The sequence below is a fragment of the Catharus ustulatus genome, chromosome 3 (assembly GCF_009819885.2).
Source record: "Catharus ustulatus isolate bCatUst1 chromosome 3, bCatUst1.pri.v2, whole genome shotgun sequence".
Taxonomy (NCBI): domain Eukaryota; kingdom Metazoa; phylum Chordata; class Aves; order Passeriformes; family Turdidae; genus Catharus; species Catharus ustulatus.
The window spans coordinates 62,497,664-62,521,015 of NC_046223.1; the positions used below are offsets into that span (position 1 = coordinate 62,497,664).

The following is a 23,352-nucleotide window of genomic DNA, read 5'->3' on the forward strand; positions in this document are numbered from 1 at the left end:
GTTATGAATATCTGTAGAGGACAACCTAGATGGTTACTTTATCTGGGGAAATAATCTAGCTACTAGCCATTAGAAATGTTTATGCTGTGTAGTAGACCATACTTTTGTATTACCTTTTTTTTATATATACTTATTGGATATAATTTTTCATTCCCTGATGGCATCCTATATAAAACAAAATTGTTCAGTTCTAAGAATAAAAAGGGAATGGAATTCTGTCTGTGCATGGACCTATAATTATCTTACCATTGTTATTTATCTGTAAGTGTAATATTCTCCTTTAAGAAGTGGTTTTCAAACTAAATATGTATTCTATTTTACCTGTAGCTGTCTAAAATATAACTGTTAAAACACAGCACTGAACAGTGACATGCACTAAGCAACTAAAAAATGACACATGAAAAAAAAAAAACCAAGAACCCAGTAAAACAGATTTTCAGCTACATCAGAAATAGATCACTTTAGTGAACATGCATACTTCTTTGCTTTTTCCCCCCCACCTTTTTACTGAAAATCTTCACTTAAAAATACCTATGATAAGGGGTATGTTAAAATTTAAATGTTATATTTAAAGAAGAATACATTACCATATTTTGTCTAAAATACCTCTCGGATCTGTTTTAAATGTACATTATTTGGTTTTCCAGGTCGTACTGTGTAGTGATCTTTTATAGAATTTGCCAAAAATTCTTTATTTAAATGTTACTCTTTTTTAAATACTCAAATGTGGAGTATACAAGTCCTCCCAAACTGTCCGCTCCAGCCCCATGGAATATACTTTAATAGAAAAGGTATCCTAGATACCAAGGTTGAACGAAATCTTTAGGAATCTGTTCACTCTTCTATCACTTTAGAAGACAGTTGGCTAGAAATTAGCTTGTATAATTGGTCAGTTCACCTTTAGAACTTTTGACTTAGATCGGATGCTGTTCTTGTATAACTTTCTATTGGTTGTAATTTCAATCCTCCTTGAACCTATAAATATGACTGTCTCCCCTTTGTCTTCGGGGATTCCTGCCTGACACCATTTGCATGAAATAAAGATTCTTGTAGAACACGTCTCATGTGGAACCCCAATCTTTCTCTTCTGGCTGAGTGAACTGCTGAGAGGTCGCTGTTCAATACCAGTACTCTCCAGTCCTGGTAGAAGACCTACCAGAGACAAAACCAGTTCACACTCAAAATAAAATTTACCTTTCTTAAACGTTAACTATACCATACTAAAAGAACAGCTTAATTACACTACGTCTTATATTACTTAGAAACACTTTTTCCAACATGGGTGACTTTGTTTGAATATATTTGCTCTAAGTTAGACCACCTAACTAGGGGTTCTTCGCACTTCTGACAGGTACAATGCAATTGCAGTAGTTGAAATGGAACTACAAATGAGCAAAAGTAGGTACATGCATTCAGCTCGTTTTAACTACTGAATGCAAACAAGATTCTGCTCTTGACACTAATTAATTTTCTTTACATTTAGAGTACCATTGTTCTTACTTTTAAGGTTTTGTGACAACTGAAGCTGGTCAAAAGGGAATTTACTGAGTGTCTTGCAATTGGTTGATATATGAAAGCAAAAATACATTGTATACAGAACCAAATTCCCAGCTGCATTAAACTCAGATTGAAACAGCTCAGTATTCTGAGAGCAAGGAAGAAAAACTTCAAGGCTGCCCCAAAGGTGTTTCTCATGGTTCTTTGACAGGACCAGGGCTATTGAAGCACATTACGGGCTGCAGCAATGAATCCCTACCAACACCTGCACTCTGGAGCCTGTGACATACCAGACACTGCTTACCAGGGGTAAATTCCCACAAAATCCAGGCTTGCCACAGTCCCTTTGCCACAGACCTGTGTCCACCACAGGCTGTATAGGTTATTGATCAGGCTTATTTTCAACCATGTCAGGGGTATTCTACTGCATTAGAAAAGGCAGGTTCGGAGTGATATTGATGTCGAGGAACACCCTCTTTAACCAAGAGAAAGATCATACAGTAAGAGCTAATAAGCATAAAAAATGTCTACTGAAACATTAAACTAAAGTTTTTGCACTTTATGATATGGCTATTTTTGATATGATATCAACAGTAAAAAACTACTTTCTGTGATAGGGAGATTTAAAGTACATCCCATCTGTTTGCTATAGGTGTTTCATATATTTATGACTAGAGAAAAGAAATCTTCTCACTTGATTCCTCACTTCTGGTGGTCAAATGAAATGTCCATATGCACATGAGAAGAACTGTTTTTATGATGAAAACTGAGTACTTAGTCAAGGTAAAAATGTCACTAGATAGTGTAGGTATATTTCAACACTAGCATTCAAATATGCTACATTTAAATCAGAGATTATAGCAAATAACATCTTTCAAGGCAAAAAGGTGGAAAATTTCATTTGCCTGCAAACAGCTTTTTCCATTCACAAATAGGATTTTTAACCTTATTATCCACACAATGAAATAACCTGATTAACAAATTGGAAAACCATTATAAATGATAACTTGCACTTAGGCTATTTTCTACAATGAAACTCTGTCATCCTGAATACCCAAAAGACTTTTCAGAGTACTGATAAGGTAGAAGGCTAATAAAAAAAAGATACTAAGTTATGCCTGTGATTGGAAAAATAGGATAATACTGGCAATAATATAAGAACTATTCAGGATATTGGAAAATGAAGTAATTCTCATGTAGATGCCCCTCTGTAAAACACAGTTCTTGTTTTAAAATTTCTTAGCTGTAAAACTTATGGACTTGCAATTACAATTCTCTTTGACACATAGACCACAAAATGGAACTCAAACCGCAGTTATTTCAGAAAAGGGACTACTTACTCCAGTTGCAATCATTTTGCTGTTCAAAATAGAGCTGAAGATACTAAGTTCAGAATTAAGTCCTAAATTACGTCACACTGCAGGATAGGTGAAATTTAATTTTCTGAAGCACACTACACTTTTAATCAATGAATCAATGTCATGCTGATAATAAATAGAAGTAATTATATCTATATTCTCAGTAATCTATAGTCGCTACCAGGGATTCAGGACTGATGCAAAAGCACTCACTAGAATGGACTTACTTAGAAACTTAGAAACTTCTGCTATGTCCTGGTGACTATCTGAGAGCTGATCACAACCATTAGGCTGAGTGGAGAAATGTTCTGCATTGTGTAGTTCCTGATCCTATGTTCTTAATATCTTCCTCTTTAGGCACTCCAAGTAGCCATGCATTTCATTCCTGGATTCATGATGTCTTCTGACATTTTAAGCATTTCTTTGTTTGTTTTTTTTTTTTTTTAATTTGCTTTTAAAATGTTTGCAATTTGCTTTTACCATTCCATTTTAATACTAGAGAGGTGTGCGCCTCTGGGTATTGAGGTATAAAAGAAATTAATTCTTTGGAGAAGCAAGGAAAAAAAAGTAAATGGTACCTATTTTCTTGATGTTACATGTTCCTCACAAAAACACCCCACTACCTATGAAAAAACTTCAATTAAAGATAAAACATTTAAACCAGCTGACTGTACCTTGTCAATATTTTCAAATGTGCACAAATTAATAAATATTATATGCTGTGGACTTACTGGAACTCTAAGTAATACTTTAAGTATTCTACTTTAAATTTAACAATGATGGTATTGCAGAGAAAAAAAAAATCACAAAAGGTTAGTCCCTCCACATCCTGGGGCAGATGGGAAGAGGAAAATGCTTTACTTTGCTCAGGGCTGACAAAGAGTTCTAGAAAGATATTACTACATTTTTTTAAATAAGATATAAGCATATAATATCACGTGATATGAGATTGTGGGCTTAAAACAAGCACTATCCAATATAATGGAAAAAAAAAATCCAAACCAAAATACAAGATAATCACTTGTTATGTATCAAAATTGAGGGTAGGACAAAGATACCAGTACCGTAAAATATAAATTGGTGTTTTAGGCTATTAGTTCTCTGTTTTTAACAAAGTAAGTTCTTTGCTGGATATAGTGTCATTCCTCATACCTTTTAAATTCCAATGGATGATTGTTGAACCAACATGATCAAGTAAACCTTACTAAAAATTTTGTGTGTGCCTCACTTCATAGAGCATTGCAATTGTTGGTTAAACATTTAGGACAACACTAAAAAAATTCACCAAGAGAAAATACTGTCACAACAATAGTGACAACGTTTAGCAAAATTACAGACTCCAAAAAGCCAAAAAGAAGTCCTTCAAAGTTTTTTTGTCAATTTTCTGTGATAACATTAGAAATTATTGACAGTTTTTTTCACATCTCAAGGCTTGTGAAAAAAACCGGACCAGATGCCAAAGTAGTAACAAACCTGGCCATTATTTTCAAAGAAACCCACACAAGCAGGTTTACACACACTGTTACATAAGCAGGTTTGAATTTCTGAAGTGTGAGAAACACAGTGAGAAGTTATCCAAGATTCCGTTAGTATACGTACAAACGCATTTCGTGCCATGGCGCGCATGCCGATGTTCACAGCCAGCACACTTCCACCCCGTGAATCCTGGCTTGCAAGTGCACTGCCCAGTGACAGGGTCACAGGGGACAGGCACGGAACCATATGGATCACACTCACATGCCTGGCAGGACCCTCCTGGAATCTGTGGGTTTCCTGTGTAGCCAGGAGAACATCTAGACATTGCAAACACAAAACAAGGTTTGTCCAACTGAGATGCAGTGCACAAAGAATACTTAGCAATATTTTAATGTAATTCATACGAACATTCACAAGCCATTAAAAAAATCCTTGTTGCTTCACGACCAAGAGAGAAATACTGTAAACTTCCAACAAAATGACTTCTAATCAGGGCACAGAACAGTCTGGATGGAGAAGGTGTGCAAAAGTGATTCCACATCCTTAACAATTTTCAGTTAAATTTATATAGAACAACAAAAAAACTCCTCCACTATCATTGCTTGGCCTATAGACTTAGCCACTTGTGTTTTGTGTCAGACATGAAATCGCCTGGTAGACATTTGCCAGTTTTGATCATCTTAGTCCCTCAGTGTTTTGATGGATGGGACAAAAGAGGTTGTTTAGGTTATTAATTCACAATTTGGCATTAAAATTTTTATATGTAACTGTCTTTCCCAGTCAATGCCCATGAGGGCACAACAGTTACTAAAACAAAGGGTATGGTGATGTCAAGATACACTATTAGTATGGCATCTGAGCTCTGGAGAAAAAACCCCTTACACATCAAAAAGTATGACTAGGACAATATCTGTAATATAAATAACATTGATTATCTATTTAAAATGGTGTATATAAAAATTATCTATGTTGGTTGAGTTTTAACAGCATATAAAGGAGAAAGAAATTATCCAAAGCAATATATGTAAACAGTAGTAAATACATGCTTGTAATATTGAAAAACCTGTAGCTCCTTTATGCTTTTTCCTCATTTTATTGTCCCTCTTTCTACTTTTTCCAATCATCCTACCTTTGGCAGTACTGGCCTTCGTATCCAGGTGGGCAGGCAATACACCGGTAGTCATTAGGTCCTTCAGCAACACAAGTAGGGCTAAAACTAAAAAAAAAGTAAATAAAAAATTTTTTTCTACTCTCTTGCGTCATTTCACTTTGGTCAGCAGTGCAAAAGGGCCCAAGAAGTTCCACTCTTAATGTAAATGGCAACATTTTCGTATCTGCTTATGAAGACCTGTGAGAGGTCTCTCCTTTCTGTCACAATTTTTGTCAATGCCTTGCTGTGACACTTGCACAGTTCGGACAAAGACTCTGAGGGCTGTAGGCTTGTGTGATTGAGAGTGTTGTCACTCTCAGTAAGCAAACAAAGGAAGTACTGGGAAGGATGTGAAACAAAAGATTTAGAAACTGAGCTAATGAACATTCAATCTTTCCAGTCTGATTTCATTTTCTTTTGGGTGAAATGAGATAAGCTGGAAAGAGTTTACTCGAAGGTGAGATATAAAAGAGAGAAAAGGAACCAAAGTCATAGCCGTGTGGAATCTACCAAAAAGGCAGCATCAGACAATCTTCTCAAGGATGTATAAGAATAGCCCAGTCTACAGAGAAAAAGAACCCTAAAAACTACCTCCTTCATGATCAGGGAGATGTCTTGTTTTAATTATTGCAGACATTAGATTTTCTAAGTCACTTTTCTGCTGACAGTAGTGTGTACCTGTGGGCACTGTGCAAAGTAGCATTTAGTTGGAATGTTAGTGTATTAAGCACCTGCACAGGCAGTTAAACAAAAAGGGCAGGTAGAGCAAAAGAACAGAATGAAATATTCAAATGGTGCAAAACCATAAAACTCTTTCAGTTCTTTGGGGAAGAAGAGCTAGAAAACAGAGGTGGCTAGTGGTGAGCCCAGGGCTCCTTCTTGGTACAGTGCAGTCAGCATCCTCATCTAACTTGCTTATAATGCATTAAATCAATAGTGCTTGAACGAGTATATAAAATTATGCCTTTGCAAAAAATGTAAACAAATTGATCTATTACTCACAAACTCATTATCCAACACATTTTCAACTCCATAAAAATAGATCAATACTAGGAACAATTCATTCTCTCTATTCTCTCTGTTCTTTTTTTCCCCAGCTCATCATGTTTGAAGCTGACTGCTGGTTCTACAGCAGTATAAACACAGTATTTAAAACTTTAGTGGAGTTTTATACAATTTCATAAATAAAAATAATTGCACTATACCCTTCACAAATACTATTGTATCAGTCATGACACAGCAAGCTAATGAGATAGCTCATTAGCTAGCTGTATTTCATGTAGATTATGATTACTTGACTACCATAGAATAGCTGCAGGTAGACTTTTTCCTTAATAGCATCTTGAAGAGCTTTAACTGATCTGCACAAGATACAAATCTAAGGGCATTTTCCACCTTATACTGTAGCTTTATGGAATGAATCTATGCCACTCTATCCATCTAAAAGTCAGTGATTTTATCTAAACCAATTGTTCAGGCATCCTCTATCAGCACAGGAAAATGGACATGGACAGACAGACATATACATACATTTGAAACATTTCCTTCCCTGCCCTCTCTCCAGTGGTGTTTTCCTTTAGGTTTAACATGAGTGAGATGTGTTAAGCTCTATGAAACACAAGCAGTTCTTTTCCTGGACGTGCTCAGATCTGACTTCTTTCTCAACAGCATTAAGAAATTGGATGATTATCTCATGTGTTTTTATTCAATTCAGACTAGGTGTTATTCTCTTATCTCCTGTGAAAGTTTATGAAAGAGAGATTCTCATGATGACTTTCATGTGAGCATAATACAAAAGGCTGTGACAACACCCACAGCCATGCAGGCTATGTGACTAAACAAGTTATGGGCACTTTGCTTGCTCTCTTTCAGGCAGCTCAGCAATTTGAGTGTGCACCTAGGACACCTAAAGGGAGCTTTTAAAAAAACAGATGGTGATAAGACAATAGGGAATGATTTTAAACTATAGAGGGAGAAATGTAGATTAGATGTTAGGAGGAAATTCTTCACTCAGAGGGTGGTGATACACTGGAACAAACTGCCCAATGAAGTGGTAGATGCCCCAATCCCTTGAAGTCTTCTGGGAAGGTTGAATGGGGCTTTGAGAAACCTGGTGTAGTGGAGAGTGCCCCTGCCTATGGCAGGAGAGCTGGAGTTAGATGATTTTTAACGTCTCTTCCAACCCAAACCATTCTACCATTCTACAATTCTGTGTTACACATACTACACACAGCTCATATACTTCTCACCTGTAGAGCCCTTCAGCAACACCCACTTCCTGAGTTTATGTTAGATTTTACATAAGTCACTGAAATGATCTTGGGAGCACGGTGTGGAGAATCTGTCTAAATTCTTGCAGCATGGTGCCATAAACACCAGGTGAAAAGCCCTGTTCATTTTCTGGTCTGACTCATGTATTTCTGGGCAACCAAAGGTTCCTAAACCTCATGAAAAAATATAGGATGGAATATATGCAGCCCATCCTACTGCCAGTTAGTTACATAAAAAGTTTTTCTAATATTTGCTGATTTGCTAAACTGAGAATCTTGGTTGATCTTGTTCTTTGACACTTGAATGTCTTTTTCTGATACTAAAAGACAAAACATATAATCAGGTTGTAACAGAAAACATGTATGAAATGAACAAACCTCAGAAAAACTTGCAGTTAAGATTGTATTATAACTTTCTGAGATAAAGGATATTTCTTTCAATACCTGAGATTTGGAAGTATCCTTAAAAACTCCTGCTTCAGATGAAAGATCATGATGTCTTTATCTAATAATGTTTGAGAAAGAACTTTCCTCCTTCAAAATAAACCCATGACCAATCCAAAATGATAAAATGAAGTAAGAACAAAAAGAACTCCCCTAAATTCTGAGCTATGTTGACTAAAATCCTCAGTAAAACATCCTAAAGGCCAGACAAAGCAAAGAAAAATGGTTTTACAGAACAATTTCAGCTTTCCAAAAGCACAATCAAGAAACACAAACTTGTTCAGAGCACCACTACGGTACGCTGCCAAATATCATTAAGAGTTTCTCAGGAAAACAACAAACAAATCTCAGGTCTAAAGTATCATCTGTTGGGAACACATGCAGAAGCATCATGGAAAGGCCCATTAGCATAAAGCAATCAATAAAATTTATGCTGCAATAACTATAATGCTTTAAAATTATTCTATCTTTCACAAATTGCCTAAAACTCATGTAACATTAAATAAGGAATCAATAAATTCAACAGTGTAGCAAGAAAGGCACTGTAGCACATTTATACCAACATAATATAGAAGACTTTTTGCAGCTCCCTTGTGGCTACATTGTACTTGCGCTCGGCTGTAGCCCCATTTATGAGAATACCTTTCTAACACACTCATTATCTTGAGTATTGCATTTTCTAGCACTTATTAATTTATTCATCACAAATTAGCAAGGGAGCAATTTCTGACTTTTAAAGCAATATCAATTAGCAAAAGTAGATAAGAATTTTTTAGTATAGCTTCCACGAGGCAGTTCATCTGCAGCCAGCCATCCGAAAAAGGACACAGGGAGCCCAGTAGGAAACTCTGGCTTGCTGGAAAGGCAACTCTGCCATGAGTTTGCTGACTTACTTGTTACTAGAAATGGACAGAGGACAAGCACAAGGCTGACAGTCATCCGGAGAGCCTTGGACAATGCCATAAAATCCCGGTGCACATCTCTCACAGTGGTGACCAGCAGTATTGTGCTGACAATCCTGCCAAGGAAGGAGACAGAATGAAAGCTCTATTTTGAAAATTACAGGTAAGTAGACAACATTCTGTTCCCAGCCTTAGGGATTCAAACTTATTTCGGTACAATTTCCCTGATATGATTCTCTGTGGGAATGCTTGCTTTAAGCTTCTATCAAATGCCTGCTGAGTAATATACAGGTTTGAAAGGAGAAAGAATACCGGTCTGTAGCTACCCAGATGTATCCTACAGAATTTCTTATCCCATTCACCCTTTTTTCCCTCCTTTGTTCCAGCCATTGGAGAAGGAGCAATAATTAAAATTCAGTCCTACTGTACCAGGTCACTAATGTGAATTACTGCCTGTAAGACCAGAATTGTGTTTACTGTATAACACATGGTACATGGTACATTTCTTTGTTTTGCAGGTGTCTAGTTTTTCTTTTTACACAAATAGTAGCAATTCAGGGGTGAAAAAGCACCACACAATCTGAACTCCAGAGAATCACAACAGAAAACTTCAAAAATTTGCTTTTATGACTCTCCCTGAATTTTGACACTTAAGCTATGTAGGAAAAATTATATTAAAATATAATCCTCTGCTTTTTTAGAGTAGTAGTGCAACTTAAGAATTTTACATTAAGATTGACTTGGTGCAAAAGTGTGAAGTGTAATACCTGACAAATTGATGTTTCAGAGTCACACATGGTGCTGTGTCCATGACACTGACATACAACACAGGTGCCTAAGGACTGAGCAGGTGTCCTTCCCGCAGATGGAAGTCTATAAAATCCTGGAGAGCATGACTGCAATAAAAAAAAGATGCAGAAGAAAACAGATCATTACAGCGTGGACTGTGTATGGGGAGCATTGCAAGCTCATCTTTCCAATCATCAGTTTTTACAAGTTGTGAAAAGAATCTGACAGGTTTCCAGCTGTGTTACAAACAATATACAGTACTTTACAGATAACAAGAGCCAGCCCTAATTGGAAACATGGCTGAAAAATCCCTGGAGCACTCCACTGGCATCAGGCTTTTATACTACAGCTTGAGAGATCTTTCATTCAGATGCAGAACACCTTTCTGTTCTCACTGTGCATCAAGCATCATTCCTTTCAGTACTTAAGAAAACAGTTTGTTTCTGAAATAATTTTTTTTATGTGGACTGTGGAGAGCAAGCATGATGAGTTTGTTTCCTTCATCCCTGCTATGTTTTTCAGGTTCAACAAGCTAGTATCTGCCTACACACTACCTGATGGATAACAAGCAAAAGCCGAATAATAAACAAGAAAATGGCTGCATGGCTGCATTATTTATAGCTATATAATTTAAAGACCATAAAAGTACAGAATTCAAAACTTAAAGGTTTTCCATGTCTTGAGAATATCAGCCCCAAAGCAAGTTTATCCATCACTAAGTCTCCTCTACTGCAGCTTGGCAATAAAATTCCAAGAATAACCCAAAAATTGCTAGCAAAGCTGACACATGCAAAATCAAACACTTGATCTTTATTTCAGGCTTCTTACACAGCTCTGAGAAAGCCCTTACACAGCTCAGAGAAAGCACATAGCTATGGCAGCATAAAAACACAAACAGGAACATTCTGACATTTGAAACCATTAGGAGTAAGCGCCTACAGAGAAGTCACTTGTCCCACGTATAAATCCCACCACCTAGTGGTGCCAGGAGCCTGTGAAGGCTGGTTGACGAGGTCACTTCCTACTGATGACCACATTTTCTGCTTTTCAGAAAAAATATGAGTGGCACACTTTTCACACAGCAATAAAATAGATGCAGAATAAAACAGAAGAAAATCTGGAGTAAGCAATTTTTGTGACCAAAAGCAGGATTCTTCAGTGAAGCATTAGCTGACATGCTACATTTATTCATATACCACCACTCTGACAGTTTTATAATCATTGCCAAAACCTCCAGAAGTCAAGTTATGGAAAAAGCATAAACACAATTATTTTCTTTAGAATCACAAAGAAATTAATCTTAACTAATTTCTGCTTTTCCCATTCTATTTTGACTTAGACCACATTAAGTTCCCTGAAGCATAGAAACAGTCTATCATTCTTTTTCATGGTTTGTGAAGAATTCTAACCCAGATAAATAATCTCAAATAAAAGTAATTCTGTTTCTTACTAAAATATCATTTTCCCCCTCCCTCTCTATTCCCACAAGTGTACTTGTCCAAACAAGGTACAAAACACAGCTTTACAAGTTCTGAACAACGTCAGAATCAGATTATAAATACATGGTACATGCTTGAATAAAACGAATATCTGGGTTTTCTTTTCTTATATGCCATATCTAATCTAATATCTCATCTAATAGACATCTATTTTGGTCAAAGCATTTCTGAGATGAAATAAAACACAGACAAAAGATAAAAAGACTATATTTTTAATTGCTAGTTTTGAAGGTTTTCAGAAGCAGCCATTAGGAAAATTCTTACCACTGTTTCTGCAGCCTACAACTAGATGTGGAAAAAAAAGAAAGAAAAAATGGAGGGGGGATATAAACATCAATTCTAGTAAAAACTGCTGGGCACTATAGTCTTCACAATTCTATTGTATGGATAAAGCATGGCACAGACACATCCTGTTAACACCTGCTTAAAAAATGCCAGAGTGTCAGATTTTTTTCCTGTTAAAATTAAATAAACCTTCACAGAACACACCATAACCCTCACTGAGCACACTAAAAATAAACTAAGTTAGAGTATGTGAAGATCACACAATTAAGAACGAAGTATGAAGGTTGCAATCGAGACATTTATTGAACCCCTGGAGGGGCTGAATTAAAAAACCAAAAAGTTGTAATGACATTATCATATATTTTTCTTCAAAATTCAATTTGTTATAGTAATTAAAAAAAAAATCTGTACTTCCAAGCAGATGTTGGAGTCCATTATTTTCTTATGTATTTACACAAGTTCATGTGTATTCTCTTATTGAAATAGTGTGCAAAGAAAATTGCTTTTTTCACTTTCTTGCACACCTTTCCTATGAACTTACTGTTTCTGTTGACTTATTTGCTGCATAAGACAATCATGTATAAAATCCAAAGGGATCAGAGTTCTCACAGATAACAAGTTATCTTTCCCTTCATTTACTTCAATTTTTCTCCCACAGGTAGTTTGGGGGAAACCCTTACAAGATCCCACTTATGATGTTTGAGGCATTTGCACAATACTCAAGGTGTTGTTCCTGGCTACCTCCACCTAACAATTGCAACCAGTGAATTTAGAACTGTTTGTGCTGATGAAAAATGAAAACAGGGTATCCTACACACAGAAAGATTGGCAGCCTCATCATCAAGAGCACTGACAGTCAGAAATATTTACTTCTATTCTGCAGTCAATGTATAATGAAATCCATTTTACAAAAGCATACAAGTCAGTTGATGCTCTAGAACACTTGGGTATTTTTGAAAGATGCAATCTTCAGCACGAAATTATAAGTAAAAATAAATAAAATATAGTGCATGTATAAGGAGCAAACAGGTCACTTAATTGACCAACACTTTTCTCCTGGTGTTGAATTAATATTTTACAATTGCAAGAGTATTATATCCCTATATGTTCAAAAAGACTCGATCTGTTAGCATCAGTCACACAATTCAGCTTCAGTGATGCTGTCCCAGTAAAGCTCACTTTCCTGTATTCTAAGTATTTGAGTCATTGCCATTGTTTCAGTGGCATATTTGCCTACAGCAATTAAAAAAAGGACTGAAATTCCCTGTGAGAGAAATACCTGCGAGAGAAAATAAGTAATTAAATTAAGGGAAAGTTGCTGCCAATTAAATGAATTCACACTCAATTACTATTCACACCTTGCCAGTGAATGGACCAGAGAAGATACAAAGACTTTTCCTGGGAGTTAGGTTAGTACAGTACCTCACAGGACAGACCAGAATAACCCAAAGGGCAGTCACATTTCTCTATCAAGTAAGCCTGAGGAGCCATCCTGGACACAGGGCCACCTTCAGCAACTTCCAATGAGATCTCAGAAATCCTGGAAACAAGGAACAAACACCTCTAATGAGATTAGCCCAGCACTAATTCAAATCCAGGTACTTCACAGTCTGCTGGCATGGGAAGAAACAGTCTCATTTGGCTGTTTGTAGGATTCTTGATCTACAGTAGACAAACAACACTGGCTTTTTGCATCTCCCGAGAAACTACAAAGTTAACACCACCTCTGGTCTCATCTTCTAGTTCTACGCAGTAGTATAACTAACTGAATCTCCAACTTGATTCTATCTCTTTCTTTAATCTCTTTTCAGCCAAACTAACAAAAGTTAACATACAAAAATTCATATCTGATTCTTCCTTTGGAGAGACTAATTGAGAAAGATTGACTCTCAGGGGTATGGCAATAAAATTGTCCACTAAATGAGCTTTTAATGAGGCAAGTATTTAAAAAATAACATAAAATCTATCCTCAGCAACTAAAGCATCCTAGCAAGCTCTAGAACAGATTTCAAAGGCACTGGACATTTGCCTTTTGAGTAGAAATGTTAAGATCAGTAGCCAGGTATAATTTCTTTTTTTTTTTTTCCTTTAGGATTGTTTAGACACATAAACTAATGATTTAAAGCAAGCATGAACTACTACAGAAGCAACTGCAAACATCAGAAAGGGATATATTTCCAAGATTTTAACATTCCAAATATTTGTTTATTTGTATTAATAATAATAATATCCTTGTCTCCCAGCATGAATGCTGACCTGTTAAATCGGGTTGAGTACATCATGGACAAAGGCAACAAATATAAAAACTGATGGAGTACACTTAATGCTAATGTATCAGAATGCTGCACTTTAAGTTTACTTCTTTGTTTTGGGGATTTGATTTGTTAGTTTGCTGAAATGAATGCTATGACCTGGAACACCTATTGCCTCAGAGAAGCAATATGTGCAGAACAGTGTAAATTTTAAAACTTCAAATATAATGCTAACCTAAGATAAAATGTCAAAGATTGTCAGACTAACTGGCTGAATAAATGCCAATAATGTGGGTGGAGGCTATTCAGCGTCTGAGCACAGTGCTAATGGAGAGGAACTCACAGAGCTGCTCACCTCCTCCTCATGCTCCCAGCCTGTTCAACTTCTCCCAGACCTTGATTCCTGAGGGACTGGGTGAGGTTGCTTATTGGCATACAGGTGCCAACATCAGGATGAATGGAGGAAAAGCAAATACCCAGCACTGAACCAGATTAAAATTTTGTGACAGAGTTTACATGACCAAGCCTACATATCTTGATAACCTTGTGTCAATATAAAAATCCCCAAAGTACGTAATCTAGTAATTTAAACCCTGTGCTCTCTTCTTATTACCTGAAGAAAGGGGTTCTGTCGAGCAGGGAAACTGGACAAAAAAAACCCCAAAAACCCAAGCAAACGGAGCCTGGTCAAAACAGAACACTGAAAATAAAGAGGGCAAAACCATTCAGACCTGATATGCCAATGTAAAGTTACATTAAAATCTCTGTACATTTAATAGGAAAAGGAAATGAAATCTGCCTCTCCATCATTCTTGAGAGTGAGGGCACAGTTGAAAAACTGTTTACTATCATAAAGCTGTATTTAGATAGCAATACACTCTAGGGCCACAGAGCTACCTATTGTTTGTGTGAAAACATTACTCTTAAGGAAGGTCAGGCTTGGTTGATTTTTGGATACTGGCTATTAGGCCGCAGTCAAACAACTGCCACCTGATCACTGTTGGGAATATTGAAATAATTTGCAGTGAAATTGAAAGCATACTTCAATTCAAGAAATTTATTATCACAGCCCTGTTGCAAAACAAAATCTAATAAAAGCAGTGTTTCCATTTAGACTGCTGAATGTGAAAATGAGGACCACAAAATGAACAATACAGAAGAAAGATGTTTGGGTTGGGATTCTGAGCAGAAACCTCTAAATCACTAATAATGCTGCAGCTTGGAAGCAGAAACAACATTAGCATTGCTACTAAACTGTTTAGCTAATAGAGTGCTAACACTAGAATGAAGCTATTTTATGTTCACAATTGCTGCTGCTACTTTGACTTTATTTTAAAGTGTTTTTCCTGTAGTTTATCACTTACCTGCAGCTTTTAAACTATGCAATTGAAATTAAAGCACTATTAAAACCTAAAAAAATAGTACTTCATATACATTTTTTCCTCCTCCTATCCACAGATTCCTTAGCTCAATATATCTTTTTCTACTATGCACAGTCAAGCGGAAAGAGAAGCTTTACTAGTTTAGAACAGGGACCTTATTTGGAAAGCAGAACACACTCTTTAAACAAATGTTTTATTGTAAGTCACTTAGCTCAAACATATGCTTAAATTTGAGTACAAATATTGTTCTTTAGAGGGTCTCAGCTTGTTTTTAATAAAAGCCTTCAATTCTTGTGCAAGGTAATGTTCCACTAACCTTTAAAAATATTTCTGGGGATTTATATTTTAGTCTTATGCAAAACTTCCACTGAAATCACTCAAGGTGCTAGCTTGAAAAAAATAATAATGTATTCCTGCTACATTCTACCTAAAGTCATAGATGCCCTGTTAAATGTTAACTTTGTAACTAGACAGATCATAAAAATCCATTGTACCATAACTGCCTCCAAAATCAAATACAGAATTATATGCAAGGTTATGACTTCAGATGGAGAGTTACCAGAAAGACCAGATGAACTGTTTGCTAAGCTCTGCTGTTATAAAATGTCACATTCTGAAATGCCATGCTGCAAAAAATATATTCTGGTTCTTTAAATGGCACCTTGCAAACCTGCCTTGGAACTGCAAAGTCCTCCCCTGTTCTGATTGACCCATTACTGGGTAGCCTTGATAAAATGGTGGGGCAGTGCAGTCACAGGAGTCATACACACCTCAGAACAAAATCAGCTTTGCTGTCATAACTTTCATTTTGATGCTCTAGCTGAGATAGTACTCAGTTTTTGTCTCCTCAGCTGAACTAAGATCTTTACAGCTTAGAGGCAAGGAAGAAACAGACATGAAACACGAATATGTTTCTCAAATTTTCCACATTGCATTGGGGTTACCTTCAAAACTGTTTTCCTGGGAATCCCCTTGCTTGTAATACAATATCCTAAATGGACTATGCCAAAAATAAATTAAACCAATGGTAAGCACTTATGGCATCTGTTACTAACATTTAGCATCTAGTCAGTGCAAGCTACATGAAAATTATGTACTTTAAAGAGAAACAACAGCAGCAACCATGACTATGTTTTTGATCACACAGTGCTTGAAGTTGCATGGTATCTGCCCCTACTATTCACCTCCAGACTACAAAGACAAGGCTCTTAAAGACCTATTTGTACCTTAGAAACCTAGAAAAAAGTTTAGCTTATCATTTCTATGACTGAATCATAAAAAGGACTTCTGGAGACCTTTGGAGTTTACCTCTGATTATTCCCATCCCCTTGCCAATATATTTTGATTGCAAAGTATATTGAGTATTAATTATTAAAACCTTTATGCCATAGTCTATGTAAGCTGTTCTAGAACTTCTCTGCCCCCAGCAGTTTGTTTCATGTCTAATGTGACTCTTTCCTGCTGAAGTTTAAGTTCATTTTTGTTTTTGACTTACCCACCATGGTAACAGAGAACTCATTCTTTCCTTTTTCTCTGTGACAACATTTTAAGCATCTTAAAGCAATTTCTAGTTTCTAAACATATCTATATGTTTGTATCTTCTCTCACGTCATATTTTCTAACCTGCAATGATGGTCACTGATATCATCTGAGCACTTTAATAACTATTTTCTTCAATTCCATTAACCAGAACTTCACAAGACAGGCTTTACTAGCGTTGGGAGGAAATAAAGTTGTTTTTTTTTCCTCTGTGCAGTCCATATCTGTTTATACATGCAAATAGAGAATTAGCATTTCTCAACAAGAATATTGTTGCTTAATCAAGTTCACCTGGAGATATGTTGTAAACAACAGACTCCTTATTGAAGAATTGATAACTAAGCAGTTGTACCTTGTTAGTTCAATCGACTGCTACTTTTAGTGTAAATCTTGCAGCTGACCTTTAGATTGGAGAGATTTTTGTACTATTCCTGTCATGTTGCTGCCTGATGTCCATTTAAAATTTAGTGTTACCTTAATTTCCTTAATCATACTAATTAATTAATATATTGAATAGAAAATGTTGAATCTGACTCTAATATATTTAATTTCCCACTTTCAGAAGAAAATTCTTTCATGTGCTAACATTTATATTTCATTACAGCATCATGTTTTTATAAAGTAGAACTTTAATCAAAAAATACACTAGGTTTGTTTCAGAATGTGTGTGCCTACATATGTTTTCTGTTCTAAGATCCTGAAAATAGAGATTCCACTTGCATAAAACTTCCCTCTTCTGTGTCTTCTACTATGCCAAACACAAATTCCTTCTGCTCTTTCTTCTCAAAATGGTGTTGTGAATACAAATTCTGTTGAGACTAGTTGGGAAGTCTGTGAGGTTATCTGCCTACTGCCCTATTGCAGATCACTGCATGAAAGAGTTACCTGCTCTGCCTCATGATATTGCCATGAGTCGCCTTGATAAGAATGTAATGAACATCATACAACACATTCATGAATTCTTCCCGGGATACAGTTCTACTTGGTCTTGAGTCATCTCCATAAGGTTTCCAGGTAAAATCTGCCTGAGACATTGTCCTGTTGACACCTGGGTTACCATGATAATATTCCCAGAATACAGGGTTTCTACCTCTTTGGTCATCACCATAATATTCCCATTCATGCTGAAAGACAGAAACACAAAAGACAGATTATTGACAATATTCAAAAGAACCATGTGCTTAAGTTTTGGGCTACAAAAGCAGATGGAAAGGTTACCTCTGTCATGTCTATCTCGTGCCTTGTCAGCTGGCCAATCAGAGGGGGAGCCATATGCCGGACAATAATTCTCGTATTTGTGGGAGGTCCACCTCTTATGATGACTTGTGGGGAGTAAGTAGTAAAACCTGTCTCTTCTCGTGCTTCAAAGTAGATGGCATATTTCAGTTTCCCTCCATAAGCGGTCAGCTAGCAAAGCACAAAAAGAAATCTCATTTTCAGTTAGTTAAAAATAAATTCCTGGGAAGGAGCTAGATGTGCACTGCACCTATGCACAGCCTGATGAATGCATGTGTGGTAGAAAATAGTAATATTTAGTTGTGGAACTATCTGGGGACAAGGTCTGTGTTCAAAAAACACTCATCAATAATTTGTTATATTACACTAAAAGTAGTATGTTATCTATTTCCTTACATGTGCCTCGGTGTTTCACCAAACCAAGAAATAACAAAAGTGCAAAGTAAATTGTCGCAGAGGTGCATAACAACAGCCAAAAGGACTTTTTTTCAATAATCTTCTCCCATGTAATCTACAAACATGAGGTATTTTTTGCTTAAAAATGTGAGAAACTAAAAATTGCAAGAGTGTTATATTAAATTTCTGCAGCTTAATTTTTCAAATAAGATTTAAATGAGAAAATTTATCCTGTGGAAAAATAGACCATAGATATTTACAGATATTAACATGTAAAATATTGTTCATGCTACTTTATGAATTTCCACAATAACAGAGCAAATAATCTTTAATAATGGAATAGCATTTACTTTCTTTAGAAGTACCTTCCACTACGAGAAGACATGCTTATTGGGAGAGGGAAAAGGCACTGAAAAATAATAAAATAAGATAAAAATAAAAGAAAAAAAGAAGCCATGTCAGTATCCAGTGGAGTTTTAGGTTTACCTTCCGTCCCTCAAACTGTTCTGGAAGTCTCCAGTAAACAGGTTCTGACCGAAGTTCCTGCATCACCTGTTCTATATTTGCTACTATTTCAGGAGGCTGGAATGCAATCCCTGAAAGAGTGCTACGCTGAAGGTTTTCATCCACCAGTGGCAGAATTGTTTGCTCTGGCTTCAAGGTCACCTATGCGCATTTGAAAAAATCAAGAAGAAAATTAACTCTATTTTTTCCCATGAAGTGTTAATCTTTAAATTCTAGCTCTTTAAAAAATTACTTCTAGGTAATTTCATTTCACATCACGAGCAATTTGTCACAAAGCAGTCTTGCTACTCCTTCAGGTATGAACAGTGCTAATAATGACTTTCCCCTTGAGCCTTTTGCACCTTGTCCTCATGTTAACAAAGAATGTAGCAGCACTGGTTAAAATAGTTTAATCAGCAAGTGATTCCATGAATTTTACTGAAGTGATTTACATAGTACTAATTTAGTCTCAGGCCTCTTTTTTTCAGATTGTGAGAAATTTTACCTTACAAAGAAGCGGGGAGCTGTAAAACACAGTGCCCCATCCCTTGATAGTTCTATGCAATATTCAAGCTAAATGTTCTCCAGGCAATTTGCAGAGTGAGGATTCAGTGAAGGTTTCTGTAACTCTAAATTCAGTTTTATTAAAAAAAAAAATACAAGGATGCCACTATATGCCTGTAATTTTCTTGGACTGGTTGACAAGGACTTATTAGCATTATATTGAAATCCTTATTTTGATCAAAAACTCTAGTAAGAGTCTTAGTAATTCTGTGCCAATGGAAGTATCTGAGGGAATGTGTGAACAGATGTAAAGGGCTGGTATCAATATTGCTTTCTCCCAAAGTGTGAGAAAGACAAAGAAAACAAATGCAGGTAAGAGTTATATCATCAACAAACTAGTCATGAGATGTGAGTCAGGTAATGAGGAATCAACCAAACCCTGGACTGCACTCTCAGTATTCTGGTCTTTCCATTTAAAGCAGCATCTATGGACTGACCAGACATGGAAACACTCCTAACTTTGCCAGCCCTAAGTGAGATTTACTGATTTTGTATCATAACTGTATTTTACTGCTTAATACTTTAGATACCAAGAAAAGGGTCAACACATTTAAATTTCAGATCATTCATCAGCTATGCCTTATTGTCATATAAAACAGGATTTGATTGTTTAAACAAGGTCAATGTAATTTGAATCACCTTTGAAGTATCCAAAATAGCCACTAGCACCTGGCAGAACACAGTTTATTTTACAGTTCTGTATCAATTCTGAAATAGATGATACTAGATGTGACATGAACATACACTTCTTTAGATACGAGCATAAATGCAAAAGGAAATTAATCAAGAGAAACAAAATAATCAGGAGGTTTAAATTTTTTCTGCTTTGTGCTGCCACAAAGGTCAAAGCACAATTATCCAGAACTGTTGGTGTTACAGAACTTGATTAAATTTTATAACTTGTCAGCCTTCTACAGCCTTTCATCTCCAGTCTAGCAGCATATGATGGGAAAAACTGAAATAATGAGAAAAACTGGGTCAGATCATAATGAATCACTTCATCCACTGGGAGGGGAAAGAGGTGTTACAGGACTGAACAGTGAAGGGGAGAATAAGTGCTATCCATATTATATTAAGCAAGAGAGATTAACTTGATTTCATCCTGAAGTATCCTTATCTAACTGATGCATGTACATGACTAGTCTGGGGCTTTGGCTGATTTGCATTAGGCAGACATTCCTTCTGTGATTGGCATTCTTTCGAGCAGAGATATGACTGACCGTACATGGGGACAGATCTAATAATTTTCCATTAGAAATCTCTCCTCCAGAATGCAACTGAGGAGCTCTGGCAGCAGCCTCAATGTGTGTTTTGTGCTTGTTGTGCAGATAAATGGAGACATCCAGTCTGCCTTATTTATCAGTTCAGCATGGATCTCTAGGCCCTCTTCCACAAACAGGTGTAGAGCTCTTTGTTTGCTCTGATGGATTATACCTTTCTGTGCTTGAATTTAAATATAGCTTCAATAACCTCTTTTTTAAAAATAAAAGAAAATCCCAGAAAAAAAAAAAAAACAACAATCAACAACAACAAAAAAACACCAACAAGGAAAATAAACAGATTAACTGAACTATGGGAAATTTATGCTGGACAGCGAGCATCTGTGACCCTTGAATACACCTGGGTAAACTGTGTATCACGTACCAGGGATTATGTTGCAATGCATTAGACCACATAATTTCCCCAGATGACTAGCTTGCCCTTTCTTGGGGTTTAATAGCTTTACTTTGGCTGGACATCAGCTATCCCATTTTCTTACCTATTTATTTCCTTTTAATGTCTTGACCCCGATTGTCTAATGGAACATATCGCTCTCACCACTCCTCAAAGCACAAAGAGGAAAGTGATTGCTTAAATGTTTGGCCATTTTCTAGCTGCCTCTCAGTGCCTGACTAAAAGATGCCAGCAGGAAACAACATTATCGCATTACATGGCTCAGCAGTTTCCTACTCACCCACACGCGGATCAGCCCCCTTGCCTCGCTGCACTGTGTAGTCAGGCCAAAGCAATAGCAACTGCTGCAGCCAAGTGGGTTTCTGGCAGAGAGACCAAATGTACCAGACTTGCACCTGTCACAGTGGACACCTTCCACATTAACCTGGAATAGAGAGTGCATTTTTTAAAGAAAAAAAAAATCAAGTTTTATTTCAAGGTAGCAATAGAAAAAGAAAATCCTACTGTAATGATAATAACAGGGTGCAGCAAGAAATAATAATAAGCATTAGGAAATATTCAAGGAGCTCTCCAGCTTCTTATCACGTGTGTATGCAAACATATGTAATTAATGTAATTAAGGCATTTGCATTTGTATCCACTGAGTAGCTCTGAGCAATAGAGGCTGGCTTCACACTGAAAGTTGTAAGCACAGAAAAATTAAATGGCACTTTGGGCATGACATGCTCTATAACTGATTGATAAGATAAGAAAAATAAGTTGCTCTGAAATTGCCCATGTTAATCAAGCCTTCTGTTTAATAGGAATTAGCATTGACATGTTCAGATATTTAAGGTACAGCACTAAATGTTCTTGCTGAGAAATGTATTTTAATGGAAATTCTGTAGAGAAAAGCTTTCCCTTCTTCATGATTGTTTTCCACATCATTGAACAGTATTAACAAGGCTGAAATGTCTCACTGTTGTAATGTCAATGCTTTTATTTTCATTTTTCAATTAGTCCAAATAAAAAGCTATTCCAGATAGGGTAGATATACAATAATTTATGCAGAGCCTTTTAAAACCATTTTCATACTGAGACCAAGGTATTAAAAAGAAAAAACCCCACCAATATGAAAGCACTGGTTGGCTTTTTCTCCCCACACACCTTTTTTGTTCTCTTGAGACTACTGTGAAGAAGCCAATCTAAAAAAATAAAATTAAACTTTCCAAAGCTTATACATGAAACCAACATTATCTCTCAGGATTTAACCTTCATTTCCACATATTCTATCAACAAATGCATGTACAATGTATTTTGCTGCTTTTTGTCAGGGCTGACAATGAGGGTCCTGAGCCTTAGAGAGCTCATTTCTGCAGCTGTAACAGCAGGTTTAAATGGGAATGATTACCATTTTATGAAAACCTAGTTTCTTTAATGTATAACTTTTTCAAAAAAAGTTACACAAAAGATTAACCAACCTGAGATTTAAATTTAAACTTAGATTAAAATTCTGGAAGGGAAAATGCTAACTTAATTCAGCATTATTTGTCCATTTTCTCTCATAAACGGTGGTTTTTACTTGCTTTGAATTTTGTTTCATGTCAATTGCACTTCCTTATCATTAATCACTACCTAAATATATATATTTATAAATATATATTGTTCATTCCCAGAGAAACATAGAAGCAACTATATTATTAGCCTTAAAAGAGTCAACAAAGGAACACTTGTATTTTAAAATGCCATGAACGACCACTCTTTCTACTTAGGGCTTACAAGAGCTATAAGAAAAATGACAACTCAGAGAAGTTGTGGAGTCTCCTTTTCTGCAGACAGCATTCTGGACACAACTCTAAGTCGAGGGGACCCTGCTTGAGCAGGGGAGTTGGACTAGATAACCACCAATGATCCCTTCCAAACTGACCAGTTTTGTGGTTTTGTGACATGCTGGACCTAACCCAGAAATGGGGCACCAAGATGGTTAGAGGGGCTGCTGCTTATCACATGTTTTACATGTTTTTAGATAATGTGTACCACTGGTGCATAATTCTTTTTTTTCTTTCCTAATGTCCAACCCAAAATTCCCAAGCTCCCTTTGGCAGCTGTTATCCCTTGTTACATCTTCTGCCATCATCAGAAAGGACCCTTGATTC

General features: G+C 36.4%; 1 protein-coding gene across 1 annotated transcript in view; it reads right to left on the bottom strand.

Annotated features, from left to right (window-relative positions):
- LAMA2 (laminin subunit alpha 2) overlaps positions 1-23,352 on the bottom strand; it is a 290,666-nt gene that overhangs the window by 90,230 nt on the left and 177,084 nt on the right. Inside the window, exons 24-32 of the mRNA XM_033055719.1 lie at positions 21,498-21,641; positions 18,962-19,141; positions 18,062-18,250; positions 17,729-17,967; positions 13,093-13,210; positions 9,865-9,993; positions 9,089-9,213; positions 5,461-5,547; positions 4,455-4,648 (exon numbers count right to left, since the gene is read on the bottom strand). Of these exons, the coding sequence (XP_032911610.1) occupies positions 4,455-4,648; positions 5,461-5,547; positions 9,089-9,213; positions 9,865-9,993; positions 13,093-13,210; positions 17,729-17,967; positions 18,062-18,250; positions 18,962-19,141; positions 21,498-21,641 (1,405 nt within the window). The remainder of the gene's footprint in view (positions 1-4,454; positions 4,649-5,460; positions 5,548-9,088; positions 9,214-9,864; positions 9,994-13,092; positions 13,211-17,728; positions 17,968-18,061; positions 18,251-18,961; positions 19,142-21,497; positions 21,642-23,352) is intronic.